This window comes from Gadus macrocephalus, chromosome 11 (assembly GCF_031168955.1).
Source record: "Gadus macrocephalus chromosome 11, ASM3116895v1".
In the NCBI taxonomy this organism is placed as follows: domain Eukaryota; kingdom Metazoa; phylum Chordata; class Actinopteri; order Gadiformes; family Gadidae; genus Gadus; species Gadus macrocephalus.
Window position 1 is genome coordinate 1,446,142 of NC_082392.1, and position 23,741 is coordinate 1,469,882.

The 23,741-nt window shown below is 45.0% G+C and overlaps 1 protein-coding gene across 8 annotated transcripts in view; it reads left to right on the top strand.

The window, feature by feature from the left end:
- LOC132467925 (erlin-2-like) overlaps nucleotides 1-23,741 on the top strand; it is a 28,698-nt gene continuing 4,957 nt past the window's right edge. For all 8 annotated transcript variants that reach the window (XR_009528122.1, XR_009528121.1, XR_009528125.1 and 5 more), the window contains exons 1-11: nucleotides 1-109; nucleotides 960-1,067; nucleotides 1,560-1,641; nucleotides 6,790-6,836; nucleotides 7,091-7,152; nucleotides 9,970-10,095; nucleotides 11,758-11,831; nucleotides 18,702-18,760; nucleotides 18,856-18,947; nucleotides 21,261-21,350; nucleotides 23,289-23,368. Coding sequence is in view for 1 of the 8 variants with exons in the window: in XM_060065510.1 (XP_059921493.1) it covers nucleotides 961-1,067; nucleotides 1,560-1,641; nucleotides 6,790-6,836; nucleotides 7,091-7,152; nucleotides 9,970-10,095; nucleotides 11,758-11,831; nucleotides 18,702-18,760; nucleotides 18,856-18,947; nucleotides 21,261-21,350; nucleotides 23,289-23,368 (819 nt within the window). In the remaining 7 variants the exon portion in view is untranslated. The remainder of the gene's footprint in view (nucleotides 110-959; nucleotides 1,068-1,559; nucleotides 1,642-6,789; nucleotides 6,837-7,090; nucleotides 7,153-9,969; nucleotides 10,096-11,757; nucleotides 11,832-18,701; nucleotides 18,761-18,855; nucleotides 18,948-21,260; nucleotides 21,351-23,288; nucleotides 23,369-23,741) is intronic.

The following is a 23,741-nucleotide window of genomic DNA, read 5'->3' on the forward strand; positions in this document are numbered from 1 at the left end:
GTTACGCATCCTGCTGTCGCTCTACTGACGTCAGGGCGACGCACGACGCGAACCCGGAAGTTAAACAAGGAGCCTGAACCAGTCGAGCGGACGTCTGTGAATCATACAGGTAAATACCCCGAACTATAGGGCCTCTATCACTAATTTAGATGTATTTACCCCCGTCGGACTGGATCCGGACAGTCGGTGGTCTCATATCACGCCGGAGCTTCGCTGTGACGTAAAGTTGGACGTCGCTCCCAAACTGGCGTCACACCGGTTTGGTGGATCGGGTTTAAAGTTTAAATCGGATCTTATCTCTAACGGACTCCGCTAATAATCAATTTCTTAGTTCAACTACAATTACAATTACTACTGCAACTGATTGTACCGACGTGGAACGTACTCCTACGACTATAGTACTAATAGTACTATACTACTACTAATAATTATACTAATACAATTATACTCCTACTAGTACTATACTACTACTGCTTCGACTAATAATAATTCTACTACTACAATACTACAACTACTACTACTCGAAATACTACTACCGCTATACTACCACCTCTACTACTACTACTACTTAACTACAACAGTATTATCCTCATCTAATTTCGGGGTACCGAGGTGAAGATCTGTGTATGTATATATATATATATACAGTGTCTAAGCAGTGTTTAGGAAGAGTTTGGTTTATCCGTGTTCAGTGAGCAGTCCACCGCCCGCCCGGTTTGGACTTGAGTCAATCCTCTTAGCGCGGCGGGGGAAGGTCAGGGTCACGGGGAAGGTCACCCTCCCGGGAGTGTCCCAGGTGAGGGCGGGCTTATCCCGCTGAGACCGGGCGGATAAACCCCCAGCGGGACGGCTCGGTGGAGCCGGGGGCCGGTCGGGGGAGGAGGTGCTCTGCTGAACTGTAGCCCTGGACATATACGATGCTCGAACTGAACGGGACTCGTGTGTGATTGCTCCTCCAGGATGTCTCAGTGGGGGGCCATATTCTCGATCGTCGCGGCCATCGGCGGAGCAGCTATGTTTGCTTCTGTGCACAAGATAGAGGAGGGCCACACCGGCGTCTACTACAGGTAACACCTCAGTTCAGTCTCATGCACGCCTACGTCTCCTATTGCCCCTGTCCAAACCCCTGCTCCCCTGTGTTTAAGAACAGGCCTTATCTCCAACTGCTGGAGGAGCCTGTATGTGTCTAGCTGATGCAGTGGATAACAGCGGTTCTTTATCATGTGTGTTCAACTGTTCAAACAGAACTCTGACACCATCACTCAGAACACAATTAAGTCGCTTTTCAGCAAGTCTAATAAAATCCCTGTGTATGTGTGTGCTTGTGTGTGTGTGTGTCTGTCTCTGTGTGTGTGTGTGTGTGTGTGTGAGAGTGTCTTTGTGTGTGTGTGTGTGTGTGTGTGTGTGTCTCTGTGTATTTGTGTGTCTTTGTGTGTGTGTGTGTGTGTGTGTGTGTGTGTCTTTGCGTGTGTGTGTCTCTGTCTCTGTGTGTGTGTGTGTGTGTGTGTGTGTGTGTGTGTGTGTGTGTGTGTGTGTGTGTGTGTGTGTGTGTGTGTTAGGGGAGGAGCTCTGTTGACCACCACCAGTGGGCCGGGCTTCCACCTCATGCTGCCGTTCATCACCAGCTACAAACCAGTTCAGGTGAGACGCCCACTCACTGCTATGATCCACAATACTAGACTGTAGTACATAATGTACTCCACAGAACTATATACAGTATAGATATATCTATACATACAGTGATATGAAAAAGGCCACTCACTGCTATGACTACACAATACTAGACTGTAGTACATAATGTGTACTCCACAATACTATATATTTAACAATTATTCGCCGAAGGCTTCATGAATAGTGGGGAGGTGAATAATTTTTTTAGTGTATACTAAACATGAACACTCCAAAAATAAACAAGATAACACTTTTTGCCGGGATTTATTTGTTTTTATTAGTGTGACGAGACGACCATCATGCGATCCCCATTAGAAAACAATATCCTGAGTTTGAGATCTCAATCAAATTGCGCCATCTTAGGAGGTTCATGTGTAGCATATACTAAATATATCTATCTATCTATAGATAGATAGATATAGATTAGATATATATATAGATATATATATTAAGGCTGGGGGTAAACGATTATTTATCAAACGATTAATCGGGCGATTATTTTATCGATTAGTCGACTAATCTAATGACCAATTGGACGTTTTTTTTTTTTTTGTTGCTCGATTAATAAAAACCATAATGTATCTCAAATAAATCCCAAAAAATTCTTAATAATATACTTTATTTAATACGGAACCCGTAAAGGGACATGAAAAAAATGTGTGCGCATACTCTCTTGCGCTCCGCCTCCAACTACGAGTTACATCTTTCCTGCTGTCGGCTCCCAGACCGAGGAGCACAGGTGATACGTTCCCTCCAGGTCCGATGCGCTCCCGGGGGCATGACCCTTCACTTTGACCGACAGTGAGTCTGCTTATAGGTCGGAATATGATGGAATGAAGCGGCCACCGATTCTTGACAGGCTGGGTATTTTATTCTTACACACAACCGGACTCGTTCATGACTTCACTAGACTGACACGCACGCTATCGCTCGCTCTCCTCGCTCGTCCACCTACTCGCTGACGACACACACACACACACACACACACACACACACACACACACACACACACACACACACACACACACACACACACACACACACACACACACACACACACACACACACACACACACACACACACACACACTCACTGCCAGTGATATGCGCACGATGTTTCCCCATGCTCATGAGATACTTTCTCATGCGCACGAGATACTTTCTCGTTTGAGATGCTCCAACATTGCTGTCGTGCTCTTGTGATATGCCAACTCCATTTGGCAAAGAGTGCAAATCACAACACCTTTCCGTTTAGGACTTAACTTGAAGTATTTCCATACCTTTGATGATTTCGTGCGCGGACATTTTCCTTTATTGTGACTTTCGTCCATTTCTCCGTCGAAAATCGTCGACGGAGAAATTTGACGTCGACGAATTATTGACGTCGACGCGTCGACGTCATCGACGCGTCGCTACAGCTCTAATATATATATATCTGTGGCGGCTGGTGGTTTTTAAAGTGAGGGAGGAAGGACTGCGTGCTTGGTTGCCATTGGCCTGCTTGAACTGATAGTGGCCTATTGTGGCATAAGTATGTGACACTCAAGTTGTTTCAGGGTGTTTTGGTGAACTACAAAATAGCAGGATGGGATAATTATGTGAATTGATATAAATCAGTGGCAGCATTGTACTTTGAAAGGTGGTTGGCAGCATGTCTTGGACTTCAAGGGCAGAAGGAAGGATGCAAAGCCAATTAGTCAAATCAGGCTTACTTTTGAATTGTAAAACTAAATAAAAAAATCTGGGCATATTTTTGCCCTCAATGACTGAAGCTATTGGTTGTAATTTGGCTATGTTTATTTTCAGCTACAATTGTTTTAAGAAGAATAAAGACACAATACCAAAAGTGATGCCATTTAAAATGCATCATGCTCTAAATCGTTCACTAACATCCATTCCACAATATCAAAAAGAACGGTCAGAGTAACAAACAATTAAACGAACAACAAGAACATTATTTCACAACTATTTCCATGGGCTGTAAGCCTAACATTGTTTGGGGCAAATGTGGATGTTAATGGATGTTTCAGAATGTGTTAAGCCAATTAAGATTGAGGGACTTTATTTATAGATCACGTCAATCCTCCTCGGGGGCTCCGCAGCCCGGCCGCGGGCTCCGGAAACGTCAATGTAAGCGAACAGAGCCTTAGGCCCCGTCCACACGAAGCCGAAACCGTTCCGGTTTCGATCTATCCGGTTTCGGAGTATCTCCGTAAAGACGGAGTCAAGCGAAACCGGGTAGATCTGTAGAAACGCTGTAGTACACATGCCAGGCCCATAAGGGGCGCTGCTTCTGCTACAGAAATCCAGAAGAAAATTCAATAAGAAGAAGAGGCGAGCATGCGCATAAAGGCTGCCCCCCGAACCACTAACACAAACAAACAGTCAGTCAACAGTCTCAATAAATAATGGCTTCGCAACCCAACAAGGGACATGATCTGCTGCAGAACGATTACAAGCCTGTAGTCCGCCATCATCTTTGTTGTTGTGAGTTCAGAGACTCTGCGGGCTCAACAGTCATTGGAGGGTCGAGGGGTGGGGCGATGACGTCATTGTTTACGGTTTCAGTCGGTTTCAGGCGTCCACACGAATCCAAAACGAAACCGGGTAGATTTGAAACCACCTCCGAGGGTGGTTTCAGAAGTATACGGTTTCGGTCAGCGGATTCACCGGCTTCGTGTGGACGGAAGGCCGAACCGTACAAGACCTTTGCGGTTTCGCCATGAAATCGGCTTCGTGTGGACGGGGCCTTACTGTACCGCAACGAACAGTAGCGCACCGCATTTGAATATTACCTCCCACTTCCCCACTCCCTCTCCTCCAATCAGAGCACCGCTAAGATTTTGAACAGCTTCAAAAACATGTTTTCTGGAACTCAAATACTATGTTTACTTGTTGGGAACAACACCATAATACGTCTCCTTTAAATAATGCCCCCTAGACCTAATAACTGGTTGGGCCACCCTTGGCAGCAACAATTGCAATCCAGCGTAGGCGATAACTTGAAATCAGTCTTTTACAGCGCTGGGGAGGAATTTTGGCCCACTCATCTTCACAAAATTGTTGTAATTCAGCCACATTGGAGGGTTTTCGAGCATTAAGCGCCTTTTTAAGGTCCTGCCACAGCACCTCAATCGGATTCAGGTCAGGACTTTGACTAGGCCACTCCAAAGTCTTCCTTTAGGTGGACAGGTATTCTGCTGTCTTCCTCTTTGGTAGACAGCAGAATGTGTTCCAGGACCTGAAGCAGCAAAACAGCCCCAGACCATCACACCACCACCACCGTATTTAATGGCGCGTTTCCACTGCAGGGTGCGGAACGGATCGGATCGCAAAGGTGCGGATCGGGTCGCGTTTCCACCGCCAAAAGTGGGCGTGACCCGGACTTTGCCGTACCCGTTCTCGGGACTCCTCCGTTGGGGTACCGAAAACGAGACGAGACGCCTGAAAGGGTCACGGGAAATTCTAGCTACACCCCCCCTCCGTTGACTGGTCGACAGAATCATCACTTCCGGGTGACGCGGGGATAAAAACAAACAAACAGTAGCCTCGAGGTATTATTCTTTACAATTAACATGTCGCGTAAAACGCTTGCTTGGGCGAACAAGGAGGTGGAGACGTTCGTCTGCATTCTTGGGGAGGAAGACGTTGTTTACGATGTTTACGTAGCTGCCGCGGCGATCGACATCCGGCCTACCACAAAGGGTACTGTCGGCAGTGGAAACGCGACCTCGGAACTGAGCTGGGCTATACCGCCCCCTCCCTACCGCACCTTTGCGATCCGATCCGTTCCGCACACTGCAGTGGAAACGCGACATAACTGTTGGTATGATGTTCTTTTTATGAAATGCGGTGTTACTTTTACGCCAGATGGAATGGGATGTAATCTTCCAAAAATTCTGGCAAAGATGAGCCTTAATGTTCTTTTTGCTCAGTAGTGGTTTTTGTCTTGGAAATCTGCCATGCAGGCCTTTTTGCCCAGTCTCTTTCTTATGGTGGAGTCATGAACACTGACTTTAACTGAGGCAAGTGAGGCCTGCAGTTCTTTGTATGTTGTTTTGGGTCTTTTGTGACCTCTTGAATGAGTTGTCTCTGCGCTATTGGGGTAATTTTGGTTGATCTTTTGGTCTATTTCACTCTGTCAGGCATGTCCTATTTAAGGTCTGGCAGTAATCAGGCCTGGGTGTGGCTAGAGAAATTTAACTCAGGTGTGATAAACCATAGTTAGTAATGTTTTAACAGAGGGGGTTATAACTTTTTCCACACAGGGCCATGTAGGTTTGGATTTTTTCCCCCCTTAATAACAAAAACCTTTATTTAGTGTTTACTTGTGTTATCTTTGTCTTATATCTAAATTTGTTTGATGATCTGAAACATTTAGGTGTGAAAAAAATGCAAAAAAATAATGAAATCAGGAAGGGGGCAAACACTTTTTCACAGCACTGAATATAGAGATCTATATATAGATACAGATATATGTACAAATATGTATATATATAATGCAGTGTTTCCCCTACCATTGTTCAGGCCTGGCGGGCCGCCAGGCCAACGAGCGCCCCCGCCAGGCCAACAACCGACCAAAAAAAAAATAAAAAATGAAAAATAAAAAAAAAATATATATAAAAAAAAATAATAATAATGCGGTGTCGCGCAGATGATGCCCCATCATAACGGACAATCTGACAGCATTAAGTTATATCATCATTAGCATGGCAGAGCAATTCTTCCAAAAGCCTAGAAAGATTCAGTGTAGCAACCAGCCATGCTCACTGTGTTCATAATAAAATAAGTGTATTGTAAATAAAATGAGTGTATTGTAAATAAAATTAGTGTATTGAAAATAAAATTAGTGTATTGTAAATAAAATTTGTTTATTGTTAATAACGTGTTTATTGAATCATTATCAACTTGTGATGGCTAAGCAAGTGTTTTATATGAAAATAACCAACAAATACTCATCGCATCTCAATAGCATCCTGTGAAAAATGTATAACAAATCACACTATCAGCTCTTACCACCGGGCCTAAAAAAAATTCTAGGGGAAACACTGATATAATGTATATGTATATACTGTGGTATTGTAGTGTTCCTGATGCCTCTTTGGTTCTGTTCTGCAGACGACCCTCCAGACGGATGAGGTGAAGAACGTCCCCTGTGGAACAAGGTACGCCCTCATCTCATCGGCTCTCCTTATTTAGCTTATTTTCTAGGGATGTGTTTTATACCTGGTATTTATGTGTTTTATTCATAGTATTTTTGATTTTTTATTCATGGTATTTATGCGTTTTAATCATGACATTTATGGGTGTATTAATGGTATTTATGTGTTTTATTCATGGTATATATGTTTTTTATTTATGTTTTATTCATGGGGTTTATGTTTTTTACTAACGCTATAACTGTGTGTTCCATCCACAGTGGAGGAGTGATGATTTACTTTGACCGGATAGAGGTGGTGAATTTCCTGATTCCCTCTGCAGGTAAACCACAAAACACATTATCACACTCACAATGTTGCCTTCTTAAGGTTCACAATCAAATCAAACTTAATTTCAAGAACACTTTTATCATCTTGAGCAGGAAAGTTTACGTCAGCATATGTCGTGGATAAAACCCACGCTCTAATACTCTAAAAGATACGAGAGGTTGAGAAGGACTAGGGTTGAATGATCAAGGCTTTATTGTAACTGCACAGAGTAACACCAGCACCTGAGTTGGTTTGCAAAGAACTGGCCCATCTGGCCCGCGGTCTCTGAGGTAACCCCAAATCGGTGACTTCGTTGACCAATCACAATGCTCTAAACTAGGGCCGATATTATCGGCTGATATTAGGCATTTTTCAAACTATTCGGTATCGGCATTTATAATGGCAGATAAATTAATATTAAAAAAATATATGTATATCCAAACCCGTTGATTCAGCCAGAGTCAGGCAGAGTGAATGCAGAGATCATCGGTGTTGTTCATGTGTGCAAGTGTGTTCATGGTAAGTTGGCAACTGTCACGAGACATACATTGCTTGAATAATAACTAAAAGAACATCCCCATAAATTTTATAAAGTCGATAAGCATGACTTTTGCTGTTGTTACGTGTTAGCTGAGAGTGAAAAGGATTTAAAGGATAACTACAACTACTGCGTTTCTGGATTTTAAAAATATATATATATCGGACGATATATCGGCATATCGGATTTTTAAATCACAAAATATTCGTATCGGTATCGGCCTTAAAAATCCTATATCGGTCGGGCTCTAAACTACACTCGTTCCCGGTCGCCCTTAGCATTTATCTTCCCGCCCACAATGCTTTCCGTACAGTAATTCAAGCATTACGTACAAAAGAGTTACATACAAACATTATAGCTACACAAAGTTACATATTATACATTACAGTTATATGTGGGGTCTTTGATTGAAATCCTTTCATCGTCTTGTTTATGAACCTTATCTTAAATCACCATGACTTACCACATGTGTTTAAGAGATGAGCCCTGTGAAAGCAATGTTCATTTAAACAGTCAAACATGCATTTGTAATAGTTAACAATGCCACTTTATTTGTCTGTGGTACATACAGTCATAATCCTAAAGCTGGTAGTGTCTGATTTGAACGGGGTATGGTTTAGTTAACTTCAACTTTTAAGTTGAAGTCTACAGAATAAACATTCTAAAGCGATAAGGAAGAGGAACCACAGGGGGTAACAGATGTCTCTGTAAGGGGACATTTATACCTAAATGAGGCGTCTGAGTTCATCAGAATGCAGGCAAAGGAAGGCCAGCTAATATCAATCCATTTTAACAATATTTACCTTATATTCTTGTATAATTTATACTTAAAGTTAACCTTACTTATACTTATTATCTCTACCAATAATCCAACACTTTGGCTGAGAAGCCTCCGATATTTTACACCATACTTATTCCAGGCAAAATGCCCCCACACTAGTCACATGTATCACTGGATTTCTATCAGACCGGTTCCATGACACATGAGGCTGACTACCTTAAATACCCCCCCCTCGTTTGCAGTCTCTTAACGAGGCGCGATGACGCTTCAGTTCACAGGAAGAATACGCGCAGTGGTTCCCCAGAACGGGTTTCAGCAGAGACTGATGTGTCACACTCTCTACTGAAGGACACTTGAAGGAGGAAGTAGTGCGTTGCACTAAACAGCTGCTTCTCTCTACTCTGTTGACTGTTTCGGGGTTAGGGTTCGCTCGTAGCTGTTAGCTCACCGCCCTCGCTTTAAGTGCTTGTTAGTTAGTTATCCGTGAGTGATGAGCAGCGTTTGCAGACACAAGCTTCACGGTATAGCAAAACCTAATTCTTGTGTCCCTCTCTGCCCTGTTTGGCTTTGGGAGGAAAGGAACCAACTGCTATTACTGTCTTTACTACTAGAGAAGGGGATTGGGTGAATCCCCTTAGTTTGACCATCATATATCATGTTATTACTAACATTACTGCTACAGTTTGGATTGAGTGATTCCCTTTAGTTTGACCATCATATATCATGTTATTACTAACATTACTACTACAGTAGTGATTGAGTGATTCCCTTTAGTTTGACCATCATATATCATGTTATTACTAACATTACTACTACAGTAGTGATTGAGTGATTCCCCTTAGTTTGACCATCATATATCATGTTATTACTAACATTACTACCACAGTTGTGATTGAGTGATTCCCCTTAGTTTGACCATCATATATCATGTTATTACTAACATTACTACCACAGTTGTGATTGAGTGATTCCCCTTAGTTTGACCATCATATATCATGTTATTACTAACATTACTACCACAGTTGTGATTGAGTGATTCCCCTTAGTGTGATCAGTAGTGTTAGCTGTTAGCTTAGTTTTGTTTTGTTTGGTTATTTTCTTTGGCAACACTAAAGCCCCAAAGGCCCGGTTGCTTTGTCGTGTTGTACTTTGTGTTTTTGTGTTTACCTTCCCCAGTAAACCCATGTTCAACCGTATCTGTTGTTTTGTCATTCCTTTATTGTTCACTCACCATTTGTTCTTCATCTACACCCATAACCCAAACACTCCCCCACTGGCCCTAGACAGTGGGGTTGTAACACTATCATATATCATGTTATTACTTGCATGGAATTTCCTACTACAGTTGGATTGAGTCATTCCCCTTCCGCTCCATCATCAGATATCATGTTACCGATACTACTGAGGTTGTGATTGAGTGATTCCCCTTAGATCCCCCATCATGCATCATGTTATTACTGACATTACCTCCTTTCCGTGTCTAACTGGTCTCCCTGCGTCCCGTGCTGCAGTGTTCGACATCGTGAGGAACTTCACGGCAGACTACGACAAGGCCCTGATCTTCAACAAGGTCCACCACGAGCTCAACCAGTTCTGCAGCGTCCACTCTCTGCAGGAGGTCTATATCGGCCTGTTTGGTAAGAGGAGCTCGGGCATCCCTGAGTCTTCACCCCCCCCCCCCACACCCCGCTTATGCACCTATTGTGTGTTGTACGTCCTGGCACTTAATGTACACACTTAAAAATAGTACAAGTAGCATCATGTAGCATCTTATCCTAGCTATCTGTGTTGTACGCAGGGAATGGGTTAACCTAGTGATGGTTAGTGCTTGGCACTTGGTTCTATGAACATCCTTACTGTACCGACAGCGGTATATTGTTGTTTCTATTTCTTTTGACAAAAGTAGTTATTGTAAGTCTCTTAGGATAAAAGCGTTGGCTAAATGCCCTACATATGTGAAGTCTGCATGCCTTCAAGTCACAAGTGTCATGATTCAATGCTTCCCCAGTAGCTTTGCCGGGTCATAGGATCTTATTGGCAGCAAAGTAATGTTCATCCAACAGAGGGCGCTGTGGTGTATTACACTGTCATCCCCTAAGTTAGGTTCTGTGATCAAATCAAATCAAAGTTTATTTACATACCGCCTTTCGTACAAAATTGCAATACAAGGTGCTTAGACAGAAAGTTGAATTAAATAGGTATGTTTTTAGGTTTATTTTAAAGGTGTTCATAGAGAGAACACCTTCAAAGCCTCATAGCCGTCTGGCCTGGCTTCATCAACACACCACCACCACCACCACCACCACCACCACCACCACCACCACCACCACCACCACCACCACCACCACCACCACCACGGGACGTGTTCAGATTCTCTCAGAGAGCATTGTTAACTTGTAATCGGTGGTTCTTTAGCAATGCGGTGGTCCGTACGGAGCTAGTGATCACCAGAACAGTGAATCTCCATGCTGGAACTCTTGACAGAGAGATCAAAGTGATGAGCTGCTTTGTTTGCATTATGCAGCAGAGCGCTGGACCCAGTGCGGCCATAAGGAAGCCATTTCACCAGATGACTTGCAGATGTTTTAGTGAAGCCTGGAGAGGCGATATGAGGGTTTGTTCACAAATACCGCTCCATTAACGACACGCACCAGAAATGGATGGAGAAGAAATGACGCAACGGATCCCGACAAACCCTCCATTTGTTTTGGTTTCAGCTTCATTGGTCTTTGCTCTTTGAAACGGAGCCTTTATTAATCCACAGGGCTTCGGTACCTCCTCCTAGTGCAGTGGACCGCATCTGTGTGGGCTTGTTATCATCCTCCGTCTCATGGTACAGTGGTGTGTTCTCACTCCTCCAACTATAGTGGGTACCACATCGGTGTGTACTTACTCCTCCGTCTCATAGTCGAGTGGGTACCACATCTGTGTGTTTTTATTCCTTGGTTACCGCTGGCCTGGGAACCTGGAGGTTCTGCTGTTCTCTCTGCTCAGAACCTGTTGCACAACCCTCCAGAGACCTGGAGAAATGGCCGGGGCTCATTAAATCCATATTAACGGCGGCTTATTGAACAGTTTGCAGTGCAGTCCATAGCAGAAGACTGACTGGCTGACTGATTCATCTCGGAAGAACTGAGGGTTTTGAAGCAGCACCTATCAGAACAGCTACACTGTCTAAAGTGTGTGTGTGTGTGTGTGTGTGTGTGTGTGTGTGTGTGTGTGTGTGTGTGTGTGTGTGTGTGTGTGTGTGTGTGTGTGTGTGTGTGTGTGTGTGTGTGTGTGTCCGTTTCTCTCTCCAGACCAGATCGATGAGAACCTGAAGTTGACCCTCCAGGAGGATCTGAACTCCATGGCTCCTGGCCTCATCATACAGGTACCTAGACCCCCCCCCAAGACCCCCTGTGGGCCCCGGGTTCAGGTCCCTGGGAACCTCCGTTCAAACTGTCTCATTTAAAACTGTGTTCGTCATCATCTTTTTGAGATGTGAGGCCTAAAAAAAAAAAAATGTTGGTTCCTGTTGGTTGTCAGTTGAGGTCATGGGTAGGTAGAGAATTTATTTTATTTTTTTATTTTATTTTTTTCAGCGGCAGCGAATGATAGGGAGGTTGTTTTCATTTAAAAACGAGAAAATTCGCTCATCCTTGTACAGAATGAAGAGGTGCTGTACCAAAACGTAATTATAGTTTGCAGTCGGTCGGAAACCGGAACCAAATAATTTTTTTTTTTAGGCCTGATCCCATCTCACACCCCTCTTACGCCCTTATTGTATGTGGTACGACCTGGCACAGTACTTAGCCTTGTGTAGCATCTTATCCTAGCTGTCTTTGTTGTGTACGGGGAAGGGGTTAACGTAGAGATTGTTAGTGCTTGGAGATTGTTAGTGCAAATTGCCTGGCGGCAATTTGCCGCTGAGCACAGTGTGTGGCTCCTACCACTAGGGGGTGGTAGAAATTCAAAAGATTTTTTCAATGAATAATCGTGGTAAATAATCGTGATATCAATATTGATCAAAATAATCGTGATAATCATTTTGGCAATAATCGTGCAGCCCTAAAATAAAGTGAAAAATTTGGTAATAATCCTGCTTCCTTTAAGCATGGTCAATATTTAAGAAAATTGCAATCTGAGGCATTGATCCTTCTATTTTATAGCATGGATAGCAAATAATCCTCATCCATGGATTTACAATTCAGGATGTCTGCATGGCCTGGGGAGAGTCTAGAGTCTACACTCTCCCAAGGCAATGCAGTATGGTAGCGAAATACAGTTTCTGTCGTGTTTTATTCAGCATTTTGTAAATCCATTGATTTCGGTTGGAAGACTCATTGCAACCGTTGCACCACTATGCCATAGTGGAGAGGGTCATTCATGTTCCTGTTGACCTGGCGTCAACCCTCTGTCAGCAGCCGGCCACTGCTATTCCCCCAACCGTCTCCCTCTCTCCTCCCCTCGTCTCTCTCATCGTCCTCCCCCTCTCCAAACTCCTTTTTGATAAGGCTTTGTGGAGGTGACTCATCACACGCCCCCCCCTTGTTGTGTGACTCTATATACTGGGTTTGGTGAAGAATTAAGAGGAATAATAATGGGAGGGACCGCAGGAGGAAGAGAGAGTTAAAATAAACACGGAAGGAATGTGGTGGTGCCCAATGTTGGGGTAGTTACTACAAAAAAGTAATTAGTTACTGATTAGTTAACGAGGCGCGATGACGCTTCAGTTCACAGGAAGAATACGCGCAGTGGTTCCCCAGAACGGGTTTCAGCAGAGACTGATGTGTCACACTCTCTACTGAAGGACACTTGAAGGAGGAAGTAGTGCGTTGCACTAAACAGCTGCTTCTCTCTACTCTGTTGACTGTTTCGGGGTTAGGGTTCGCTCGTAGCTGTTAGCTCACCGCCCTCGCTTTAAGTGCTTGTTAGTTAGTTATCCGTGAGTGATGAGCAGCGTTTGCAGACACAAGCTTCACGGTATAGCAAAACCTAATTCTTGTGTCCCTCTCTGCCCTGTTTGGCTTTGGGAGGAAAGGAACCAACTGCTATTACTGTCTTTACTACTAGAGAAGGGGATTGGGTGAATCCCCTTAGTTTGACCATCATATATCATGTTATTACTAACATTACTGCTACAGTTTGGATTGAGTGATTCCCTTTAGTTTGACCATCATATATCATGTTATTACTAACATTACTACTACAGTAGTGATTGAGTGATTCTCCTTAGTTTGACCATCATATATCATGTTATTACTAACATTACTACCACAGTAGTGATTGAGTGATTCTCCTTAGTTTGACCATCATATATCATGTTATTACTAACATTACTACCACAGTTGTGATTGAGTGATTCCCCTTAGTTTGACCATCATATATCATGTTATTACTAACATTACTACCACAGTTGTGATTGAGTGATTCTCCTTAGTTTGACCATCATATATCATGTTATTACTAACATTACTACCACAGTTGTGATTGAGTGATTCCCCTTAGTTTGACCATCATATATCATGTTATTACTAACATTACTACCACAGTTGTGATTGAGTGATTCCCCTTAGTGTGATAGCAGATGTGTGATCAGTAGTGTTAGCTGTTAGTTACTTCTGTACATTGTAATGAGATTTGACAATTTACTTGTTACTGCATTTAAAATTAACCTCACTACTTATTTCTTTACTTTACTGTAGATACATGGACAAACATCATAGCCCAATCATCACTTAGTGTTTATTGTATAAATCTACACAAAATAGCATATAAAACCGTATGAAAGAACAATATTCCTGTCTGCACAAAGAAATGCCTCACTATAGAATCCACAAACAACAGGATAAAGTAGGCTATGGTGAGGTCAATCAGTAGCAACACACAAGTTTCAAAACACAGGCTTTGGGAAACATGAGAACAAAAATTAAGTGGTCAATGAAAAATATAAAAAGGTCACTTTATCCCATACAATTAAAACAGAAATGCACTTAAGCGGTGCTGACACATGCTGTTACTGTATGTGGTCCCACGGCTTAATGAACCTGATCTATTTCGCAAGCTATGACATCATAAGTGTGTCTTCCTCTCACCCTCTTGCAGGCAAGAGCAGCCTTCTTAAGTTTTAAAGTAATGCCGTCTATCCAGTGCACCGTTATTCCCAACCAACTTTTGTTGTTGGCGGACCAAATGTCTGCGGTGGTGGACACATGATCCAGGGAGGACTCGGAAATTATTTTGAGCTTCGATTCCATGTCGGTATGACACTTGTTCAGGTAATGGGAAAAATGTTTTCCTGTCGGATGTTGGCTTGCGAATCCCGGGTACTTTATCTAGTATTTTTCTAAATCTAGACGATTCAGTAGTCGACAGGGGAAGCATGTCTTCTACAATGAACCCGGCAACCAGCCTGTCTTTCTGTGTCACCTGCTTCTGCGCTCCAACCCTTGAATACTCCTTCGCACAAGCAGCTACGTCACTCAAATCAAATAGATATGGCAACGTGCCGAGGCAAGCAGGCGCTGCAGACACACAGGCAGCACGCACGCACCACAACGGATCAGAACTTAACACGGCTTGGGGAACGCAGGAAAGCGCTTTACTATAGTCTAGTAAAGTAGTGTAGTTACCGATATTTTAAATGTAATGCGTTACTTTACTTCCTTACCCAGAAAAGTAATATCGTTACTGTAACGCGTTACCCCCTACACCAGTGGTGGCTTTGGGTATCTGCGTGAGCTCCAGACTAAAGCATCGACTCTGCTGTCTATGTGGAAGAGTCAGACTGGATGTTGCACCTTGATTTGAACTAGATAGATGATAGATGATAGATAGGACTTTATTGTCATTGCACATGTTACAGAGCAACGAAATTACCAGTTACATTCCGTCCAAGAAACATAAAAGACAGTGTGGGGAGACAGGACGGAGAGACTGTCAGGCGCTCGTTTGATAAGAAACATGCTGCCTTCTTTAGAAAAGAGAAGAAAAGAAAAAAGCTAAACAAGAGGGTAACGAGGGGAAAAAAAATTAAATACCTAAACTATGCTCCTCTAAGGGGGGGCACAGTGTGGGGATTAGAAAAAAACACCTCAGCACATAAGCAACACATCAAAAACATCACAAACACATGTGGGAGGGGGGAAGGGAGTTGGGGAGGGGAGGTGTCACAGCTCAGACCCCGGGGGGAGGACGCAGCCAGCGGGCGCATCGCATCACTCACGGCGTACTGTACTGTAACGAGGGACGGAGAGGGGGAGGAGTCCAGCAGGCGGTGTGTGTGTGTGTGTGTGTGTGTGTGTGTGTGTGTGTGTGTGTGTGTGTGTGTGTGTGTGTGTGTGTGTGTGTGTGTGTGTGTGTGTGTGTGTGTGTGTGTGTGTGTGTGTGTGCCCAAGGACTCCATCTCCACCCAGACTCAACAGTGTCTCTCTCCCATCTGATGCTGGTGACGTGGACACGACCGTCGCCGTGAACTAACTACAAAGCCTCATGAAAGGAGTGCAAATAACATTGTAACTTATGTTAGGAGTAGACTCAGTCCGGATGAGTGGTTACTCACCTTCAGCCTTCCATGACTTAGCCTTTGTAACGGACGTTGGGACGTTGGTACAGGAAAACAGACTATTCAAAGAACTCCCTCTCTTTCTGTCTGTCTGTCTGTCTGTCTGTCTGTCTGTCTGTCTGTCTGTCTGTCTGTCTGTCTGTCTGTCTGTCTGTCTGTCTGTCTGTCTGTCTGTCTGTCTGTCTGTCTGTCTGTCTGTCTGTCTGTCTGTCTGTCTGTCTCTGTCTGTCTGTCTCCCTCTCTGTCTGTCTGTCTGTCTGTCTGTCTCCCTCTCTAGAGTCACGGTTTCTAGGTGATCTTTTGTCAAATATCCTTATTTAGGTTTTACTAAGGTTCACTGTCAGTGCCCAGGTTTGAGTGGAGCTCTGCAGGAGTCCTAGTTGCTGCTGCAGGCCTTCTCTGGTTGGGGTCAGCAGCACCAGGTTTGGATCTGTGAACAGCAGACATTTGATTTAGTGTCTACTCTACAGTGTTATGCCGGTTGCTGCAGACTGTTCTAACAGCCTTGCTCATTGGTTAATGTACACGTTGAACAGGGTCGGACTCAAGCTGCATCCTGTCTCACACCAGGCCCTGTCTCACTTCACGGCTCTGTCTCACACCGGGCTCTGTCTCACACCGGGCTCTGTCTCACACCCGGGCTCTGTCTCACACCCGGGCTCTGTCTCACACTGGGCTCTGTCTCACACCGGGCTCTGTCTCACACCCCGGCTCTGTCTCACACCCGGGCTCTGTCTCACTCCCGGCCCTGTCTCACTCCCGGCCCTGTCTCACTCCCGGCCCTGTCTCACACCCGGGCTCTGTCTCACTCCCGGCCCTGTCTCACTCCCGGCCCTGTCTCAGACCTGGCCCTGTCTAACACCCCAGCTCTGTCTCACAACCCGGCCCTGTCTCACTCCCCGGCCCGGTATCAAACCCCGACCCTGTCTCACACCCGGCCCTGCAGAAAGAAGTCTGTGTGTTTCTATCTTCCCTGCTGAACTGTTGTTTGTGTTCATGGACTTTATAATGTTGTTGGTTTTCCTCCAACAACACTTTCAATCCATTCTATTCACAACAGCAGACGTTTTTAAAGTCAACAAAGCAGGAGAACATGTAAGGGATGATCACCGAGAGGCAGGGCAACAAACCGTTTGATATGCCCGGCTCGTGGACGGTGACCTTCCACGAGGTTCTTCTTCTTCCTTCCACTTCCCTCAAAAAGTAGTCTCAGTGTTTAGAACTACGTGAACAACGTTAGCTAAGCTGTAGCTAATTAGTTTCTATAGCAACCAACACACAAGGCTGCATCTGATCAGTAGTTTAATAACGTAGGTACTACATTGTATCTCGCTTGCGAAACTATTTATCGACACATTTTAGAAACTTTTTTAAACAAGGTTTATTTTTACAATGGACCTCATGTTGGAAATTTCTGTGATAAAAAATAATACAAGCATATTGATCTGCTATTTGATGACGCTGTGCTCAGCCAGCAGCAAGCACAACCGACAAATCAGCGGGCAACCCGCCGGGTTAAAGCCCTCCTCCCAGCCAATCAGAATCAAGCATTCTTAAAAGAAGTAGAATAATTAGCCTTAGTTTTGGTGTATTTGGTTGCCAAGGAGTTGCTTAGTTGGAACATATGGTCTGTGGTAAGAAGCCCATTTGTTTTTTTCTTAAAGATCCCATGCCATGCTATTTTATGGATGCTTTAATATAGGTATTAGTGGGCCACAAACACAGTATTCAAAGACGTCCCCGAAATTCAGCCGTGGTGCAGAGTTACAGCCACTCCGAACCAGTCGCACATTGAGCTTCCCCCAAATGCGCTGTTTCGGTGGGCGTGTCAATGCGGGTCAAGGAGGGGGGTGGGGGTGTGGCCCTGAGCAGCTTCTAGCCACGGTACCATGCGCTCTGTTTACGGTGGATGTATCGCAATGGCTCTTAGAAACCCATATTATACATAGATATCTATATCCTATAATATATAATATATATTATCACGGCCAAAAGCTGTGTGAGCCTCCAGACGACAGGCTATTATGAATCTCAAACGATGAATTGGGGGAAAGGAACTTTGGCTTTGACTCCCTGAAGTACATGAACCACGACATGGAGGAGAAGGGGATTGTTGGCCGCGAATGTGTCCCGCTTGAGCCCTGCTTCCCGCCGCCTCGGCAGCGGTCAGCGCTAATCACCGCCTCCTGAAGCCGAGGCGGTGGTCCATCGGCAGCGAGGCTCCGGCGGGAGACGACCGCGGTCAACAATCCCCTTCTCCTCCATGTCGTGGTTCTCGTGGGCTAATCGAGAAATCAGTCTAAAGATTAGTCGTTAGAAAATGAGCCGTTATGGCAGCACTAGATCTGTTCAGTTATTCATTTATTTAGAACAACAACACCACATGCCTTTGAGTTTCAGGGATTTTATTTTTGTCTTTAATGTGATTGGAGAGTCTTGTGGGTTCTGGTAATCTTTAATAAAAACTGATTCTAGTGTTACATTTTTTTTTGTCAATGTATTTGTTCTTTACGATGGGGCCAAATAGGTTGGAGAAGTACCAATAATACATCTCCATTTTGAATGTGTACATCTCTCTCTCGTTCCCATTCCCTTTCCCTCTCTCTCTCTCTCTCTCTCTCTCTCTCTCTCTCTCTCTCTCTCTCTCTCTCTCTCTCTCTCTCTCTCTCTCTCTCTCTCTATGTTGCTCGTCCTCAGGCCGTTCGTGTCACGAAGCCGGTCATACCGGAGAGCATTCGCAGAAATTATGAGCTCATGTAAGTCTGACACACACACACACGCACACATCTGCTGCTTCCCATTCCCGGGTGGTGTTCTGACGTTTGTGTGTTATTTGTGTGTCTGTTCTCAGGGAGAGTGAGAAGACCAAACTGTTGATCTCCCAGCAGACTCAGAAGGTGGTGGAGAAGGAGGCGGAGACTGAGAGGTTAAAGGCTGTGATTGGTGAGATCCTTCAAATTAAATAAGTATTTTGTTTCTTCTGGTTTTCAGTTTGATAAAGTAAATACGCCCGATACTGCCATGGCTCCACTTGCTATTGCTAAACCCCCTTTGGAAAATTAATTTAACTTTAGACCCTTCACTGTTGCGGAAGTACAAGACGCTCTTATGAAATTAGATAAAAAAAAACACCAGGGCCAGATAATATAGGTGTTAATTTTTTTTAACTCGCCACCGATTTTATTGCCAAGCCATTGACCTACGTTTTTTATTTAACTCTAACTAGTAAGCAAATCCCCAAAATATGGCAAACAGCAAACGTTCTTCCCCTCTTAAAAGGTGGTGAACCGTTAGGCCTCAGTAACTACAGGCCTATTACTAATCTGTCTCCTTTAGCCAAGATAGTATAAAGCCTGGTAGTGATCAGTTGAAGGATTTCTTCAGTCTTAATGACATTTTATCTTGTTTTCAATCTTGTTTTAGAAAATCACACATTACAGTCACAGCAGCTACTGACGTAGTAAATAATATTTTTATTGCGGAATTCAGAAATGCAAATGCCATAACCAAGTTTATTGGTGTTTTCATTGCTGCTTATCTACGGGTTGAGATCGTTTTTTTTAATTTTCCCCTCAACTATTTACCCTACCGTGACTTAAAAACCGAGGTACGTACCGAACAATGACTTTTGTTTACCGTTACACCCCTAATTGAGTCTGTTTCCACTCACAAATACCTTGGTATTTATCTTTTAAACCCCATATTGAGAACCTGGCAAAGAAACTCAAAGTGAGACTGGGCTTTTATTTCAGACATAAATCCTGCTTTTCTTTTGTTTCTAAAAAATAAGAAGCTTATGGCTGCTACTTTTATTCCATAATTAGACTATGGTGATGTACTATACATAATAATAATAATAATAATACATTTAATTTAGAGGCGCCTTTCAAGACACCCAAGGTCACCTTACAGAGCATATAGTCATCATTCAAAACTATGTAAAACAGACTAGGAATAAAAGGAAAACAGAGGTTAAACATGAAGAATAATAATAATTAATAACACTCAAAGACGCCTAAAGTGAAGTGGGGACCTCACTAACCACCACCAATGAGTAGCACCCACTTGGGTGATGAATGGCTGCTCTACTTCGCTGCATATGCTGGATGCTACATATGCTGGATGTGTAGAGGCTGGCTGTCCTTGTGTAGAGGGATGTGTAGAGGCTGGCTGTCCTTGTGTAGAGGGATGTGTAGAGGCTGGCTGTCCTTGTGTCGAGGGCCTTCATGTACTCTGCTCCCTCCGCCTGGAACACTCACACACACACACATCTGCTGCTTGAAGGCCCTCTACACAAGGCCCTCTACACATCCCTCTACACAAGGACAGCCAGCCTCTACACATCCCTCTACACAAGGACAGCCAGCCTCTACACATCCCTCTACACAAGGACAGCCAGCCTCCTTTAGAGTACAGGGTTATGTAGCATCCAGCATATGCAGCGAAGTAGAGCAGCCATTCATGTATAGTACATCACCATAGTCTAAATATGGAATAAAAGTAGCAGCCATAAGCTTGTGTGTGTGCTTCAAAAATCACTCAAGTTGCAGGAACTCCTCACTATGAATGATTTTAAAACTCGACTCACATGTTTTCTGATGGCAAATTTTAGAGTTTGTCAATGTTTCACTGAATAGTATTTTATCATATCAGAATTGGTCTTCTTCACCCACTGGAATGTATTGGTCTCTTTTTTCTCTTGTCTGTGCTTTCTTTTGATGTTTGTCTTATATTTCATTCATTTTAACTGCTGCCATTTGGCCAGGCCTTGCTCGAAAAAGAGGTCATTTGACCTCAAGCAATTTTGCCTGGTAAAATAAAGGTTTAAAAAATAAAAATAAATGATACCACAGTAACTATTATTACAAAATTAACTGAATTCATGCACTGTTAAAATATTGTAGTTTTTCCTTATTTATGGGTAGCGAAACTGATTAATAATAGTGCTGAACAATGTTTTTGTACAAAATGAGAATTGCACAGTTAAACAAAACATATTAGGATCGAAGTACTTCTGTCTTTAACAAAACAACAAAGAAAGTCATTAGGTTCCACTCTATTGGCCTGGAACCAGTACACATTGTGGACAACGATGTGCAGTTCAGCCTCTGAAAGGCCTGGTGCGTCCTCCTCTTGGTGCCGGCGTAGACGGGCGGCGGTCTGTCCCGTAGACCAGTGACTGTCCGGGGACCAGCGCCGGGGTCACCGGGGGTGAATCTCATGTCTCTAACGTCTCCCTTCCCCCACTCCTTCCAGAGGCGGAGAAGGTTGCCCAGGTGTCAGAGATCAAGTTTGGACAGAAGGTCATGGAGAAGGAGACGGAGAAGAAGATCTCTGAGATAGAAGGTCAGTACTGTCCCACTATGCATCCCCACATCCCACTGTACAGCCCCACATCCCACTGTACAGCCCCACATCCCACTGTACAGCCCCACATCCCACTGTACAGCCCCACATCCCACTGTACAGCCCCACATCCCACTGTACAGCCCCACATCCCACTATACAGCCCCACATCCCACTGTACAGCCCCACATCCCACTGTACAGCCCCACATCCCACTGTACAGCCCCACATCCCACTGTACAGCCCCACATCCCACTGTACAGCCCCACATCCCACTGTACAGCCCCACATCCCACTGTACAGCCCCACATCCCACTGTACAGCCCCACATCCCACTGTACAGCCCCACATCCCACTATGCAGCCCCACATCCCACTGTACAGCCCCACATCCCACTGTACAGCCCCACATCCCACTGTACAGCCCCACATCCCACTATGCAGCCCCACATCCCACTGTACAGCCCCACATCCCACTGTACAGCCCCACATCCCACTGTACAGCCCCACATCCCACTGTACAGCCCCACATCCCACTATACAGCCCCACATCCCACTGTACAGCCCCACATCCCACTGTACAGCCCCACATCCCACTGTACAGCCCCACATCCCACTATACAGCCCCACATCCCACTGTACAGCCCCACATCCCACTGTACAGCCCCACTATATATCCCCACTATTCTTCCCCACGTCCCACTATATTGGTGGTGGTGTTGGCTGCGGCTTAATTGTTTGGGACATTCCATTACACCGTCTAATGGCCGGTTCAGACTACACGATTCTCAGACATTCCTCCACGATTTAACATGTCACACTATACGATCTCAGACCCAGGAAATCGGGCCTTGTCTCGTCGTAAGACTGGCCACACTACAAGATTCGAGGGTGCGATGCTCTCTACTTTGTATCATTCACGTTTGCAAGATATTTTGAAAATCTAATATTTAGAACTAACATAAATGCTTTTTACATTTTTGTCATAAAGGTTCCAGTAGTTTTTATATCTGCTCAATGCGGCAATTCCTCACAGTAGTTGCGTTGCGCGTGACATGAACTATACAAAGTAGAGGCAGCAACAACGTAGCCTAGCAACAAAGCGTCAACAATGGATCCCGAGTACCTAGCACTAGGCATTATGCTGGCGGTCGTCTCTACAGAGACGGAAAGGAAGAAAAAGAAGAAAAGATTGTGGACTCGTTCTTGGGTTGAAAATGCAGGGACGTTGCTGCCACATTTCCACCAAAGTTGTCTCCATTATATTGCTCCATTTTCTATAGATTTCTTTATTAGCATTCTTCTTGTTATTGATCGCATTAATTTTTGCAGTAGTTACACCTACTCAGCGTAGTGCAGTGAAGTCAGTTGGTAAACACTGCGCGTGAGCTCCAGCTGTTCGCTGGCTTCCCTCACGCAACTGGGGGCGTGGTTCCCTCATGTCAACAATGTATACGTCATGCGATTCCCCAAAAAAATTCTGACATGCCAAACTTTTCGTTGTGGGGTTTTCGAACGTCGCAGACGAAAACATCGCAGATCGCAAGCATGTCACATTACAAGACCTCGTCTCGTCGCCGACCCGTCAAAATCGTGTACAATTCGCAAATTTGTCTGCGACGAAAGAATCGGGGCAAAATCGGGCTGAAATCATGAAAACCCCCGTCCCCTTCACAGTCCCAACCGCTGCTCAGGGAGCACATTCCCACTCCCACTCACTGTCTGTCTCAAAACAGTGACTGTTATGGTTGGCCCTTGTTTTTATTAACATCCTCACTGTACCAGCAGAGATACGTTGTTGTTCCTCCGTCTTCTGACGAATGTACTTATTGTAAGTGGCTTTGGGTAGAACCACTGCTCGGGGCCCTTGATGTAAATGTTTGTGTCCTGACAAAGAAAAATAAAGTTGTTTGTGCGAACCCCGTCTCCGTGCCAACAGACGCCGGCTTCCTGGCCAGGCAGCGCGCCCGGGCCGACGCCGAGTTCTACACCGCCAACCGGCTCGCCGAGGCCAACAAGGTGAGTCCCCCGGGGGCCCCCGTCAGAGAGCACACCCCGGGGGCCCCCGTCAGAGAGCACACCCCCAGGGGCCCCCGTCAGAGAGCACACCCCAGGGGCCCCCGTCAGAGAGCACACCCCAGGGGCCCCCGTCAGAGAGCACACCCCCAGGGGCCCCCGTCAGAGAGCACACCCCAGGGGCCCCCGTCAGAGAGCACACCCCCAGGGGCCCCCGTCAGAGAGCACACCCCCAGGGGCCCCCGTCAGAGAGCACACCCCAGGGGCCCCCGTCAGAGAGCACACCCCCAGGGGCCCCCGTCAGAGAGCACACCCCCAGGGGGCCCCCGTCAGAGAGCACACCCCAGGGGCCCCCGTCAGAGAGCACACCCCCAGG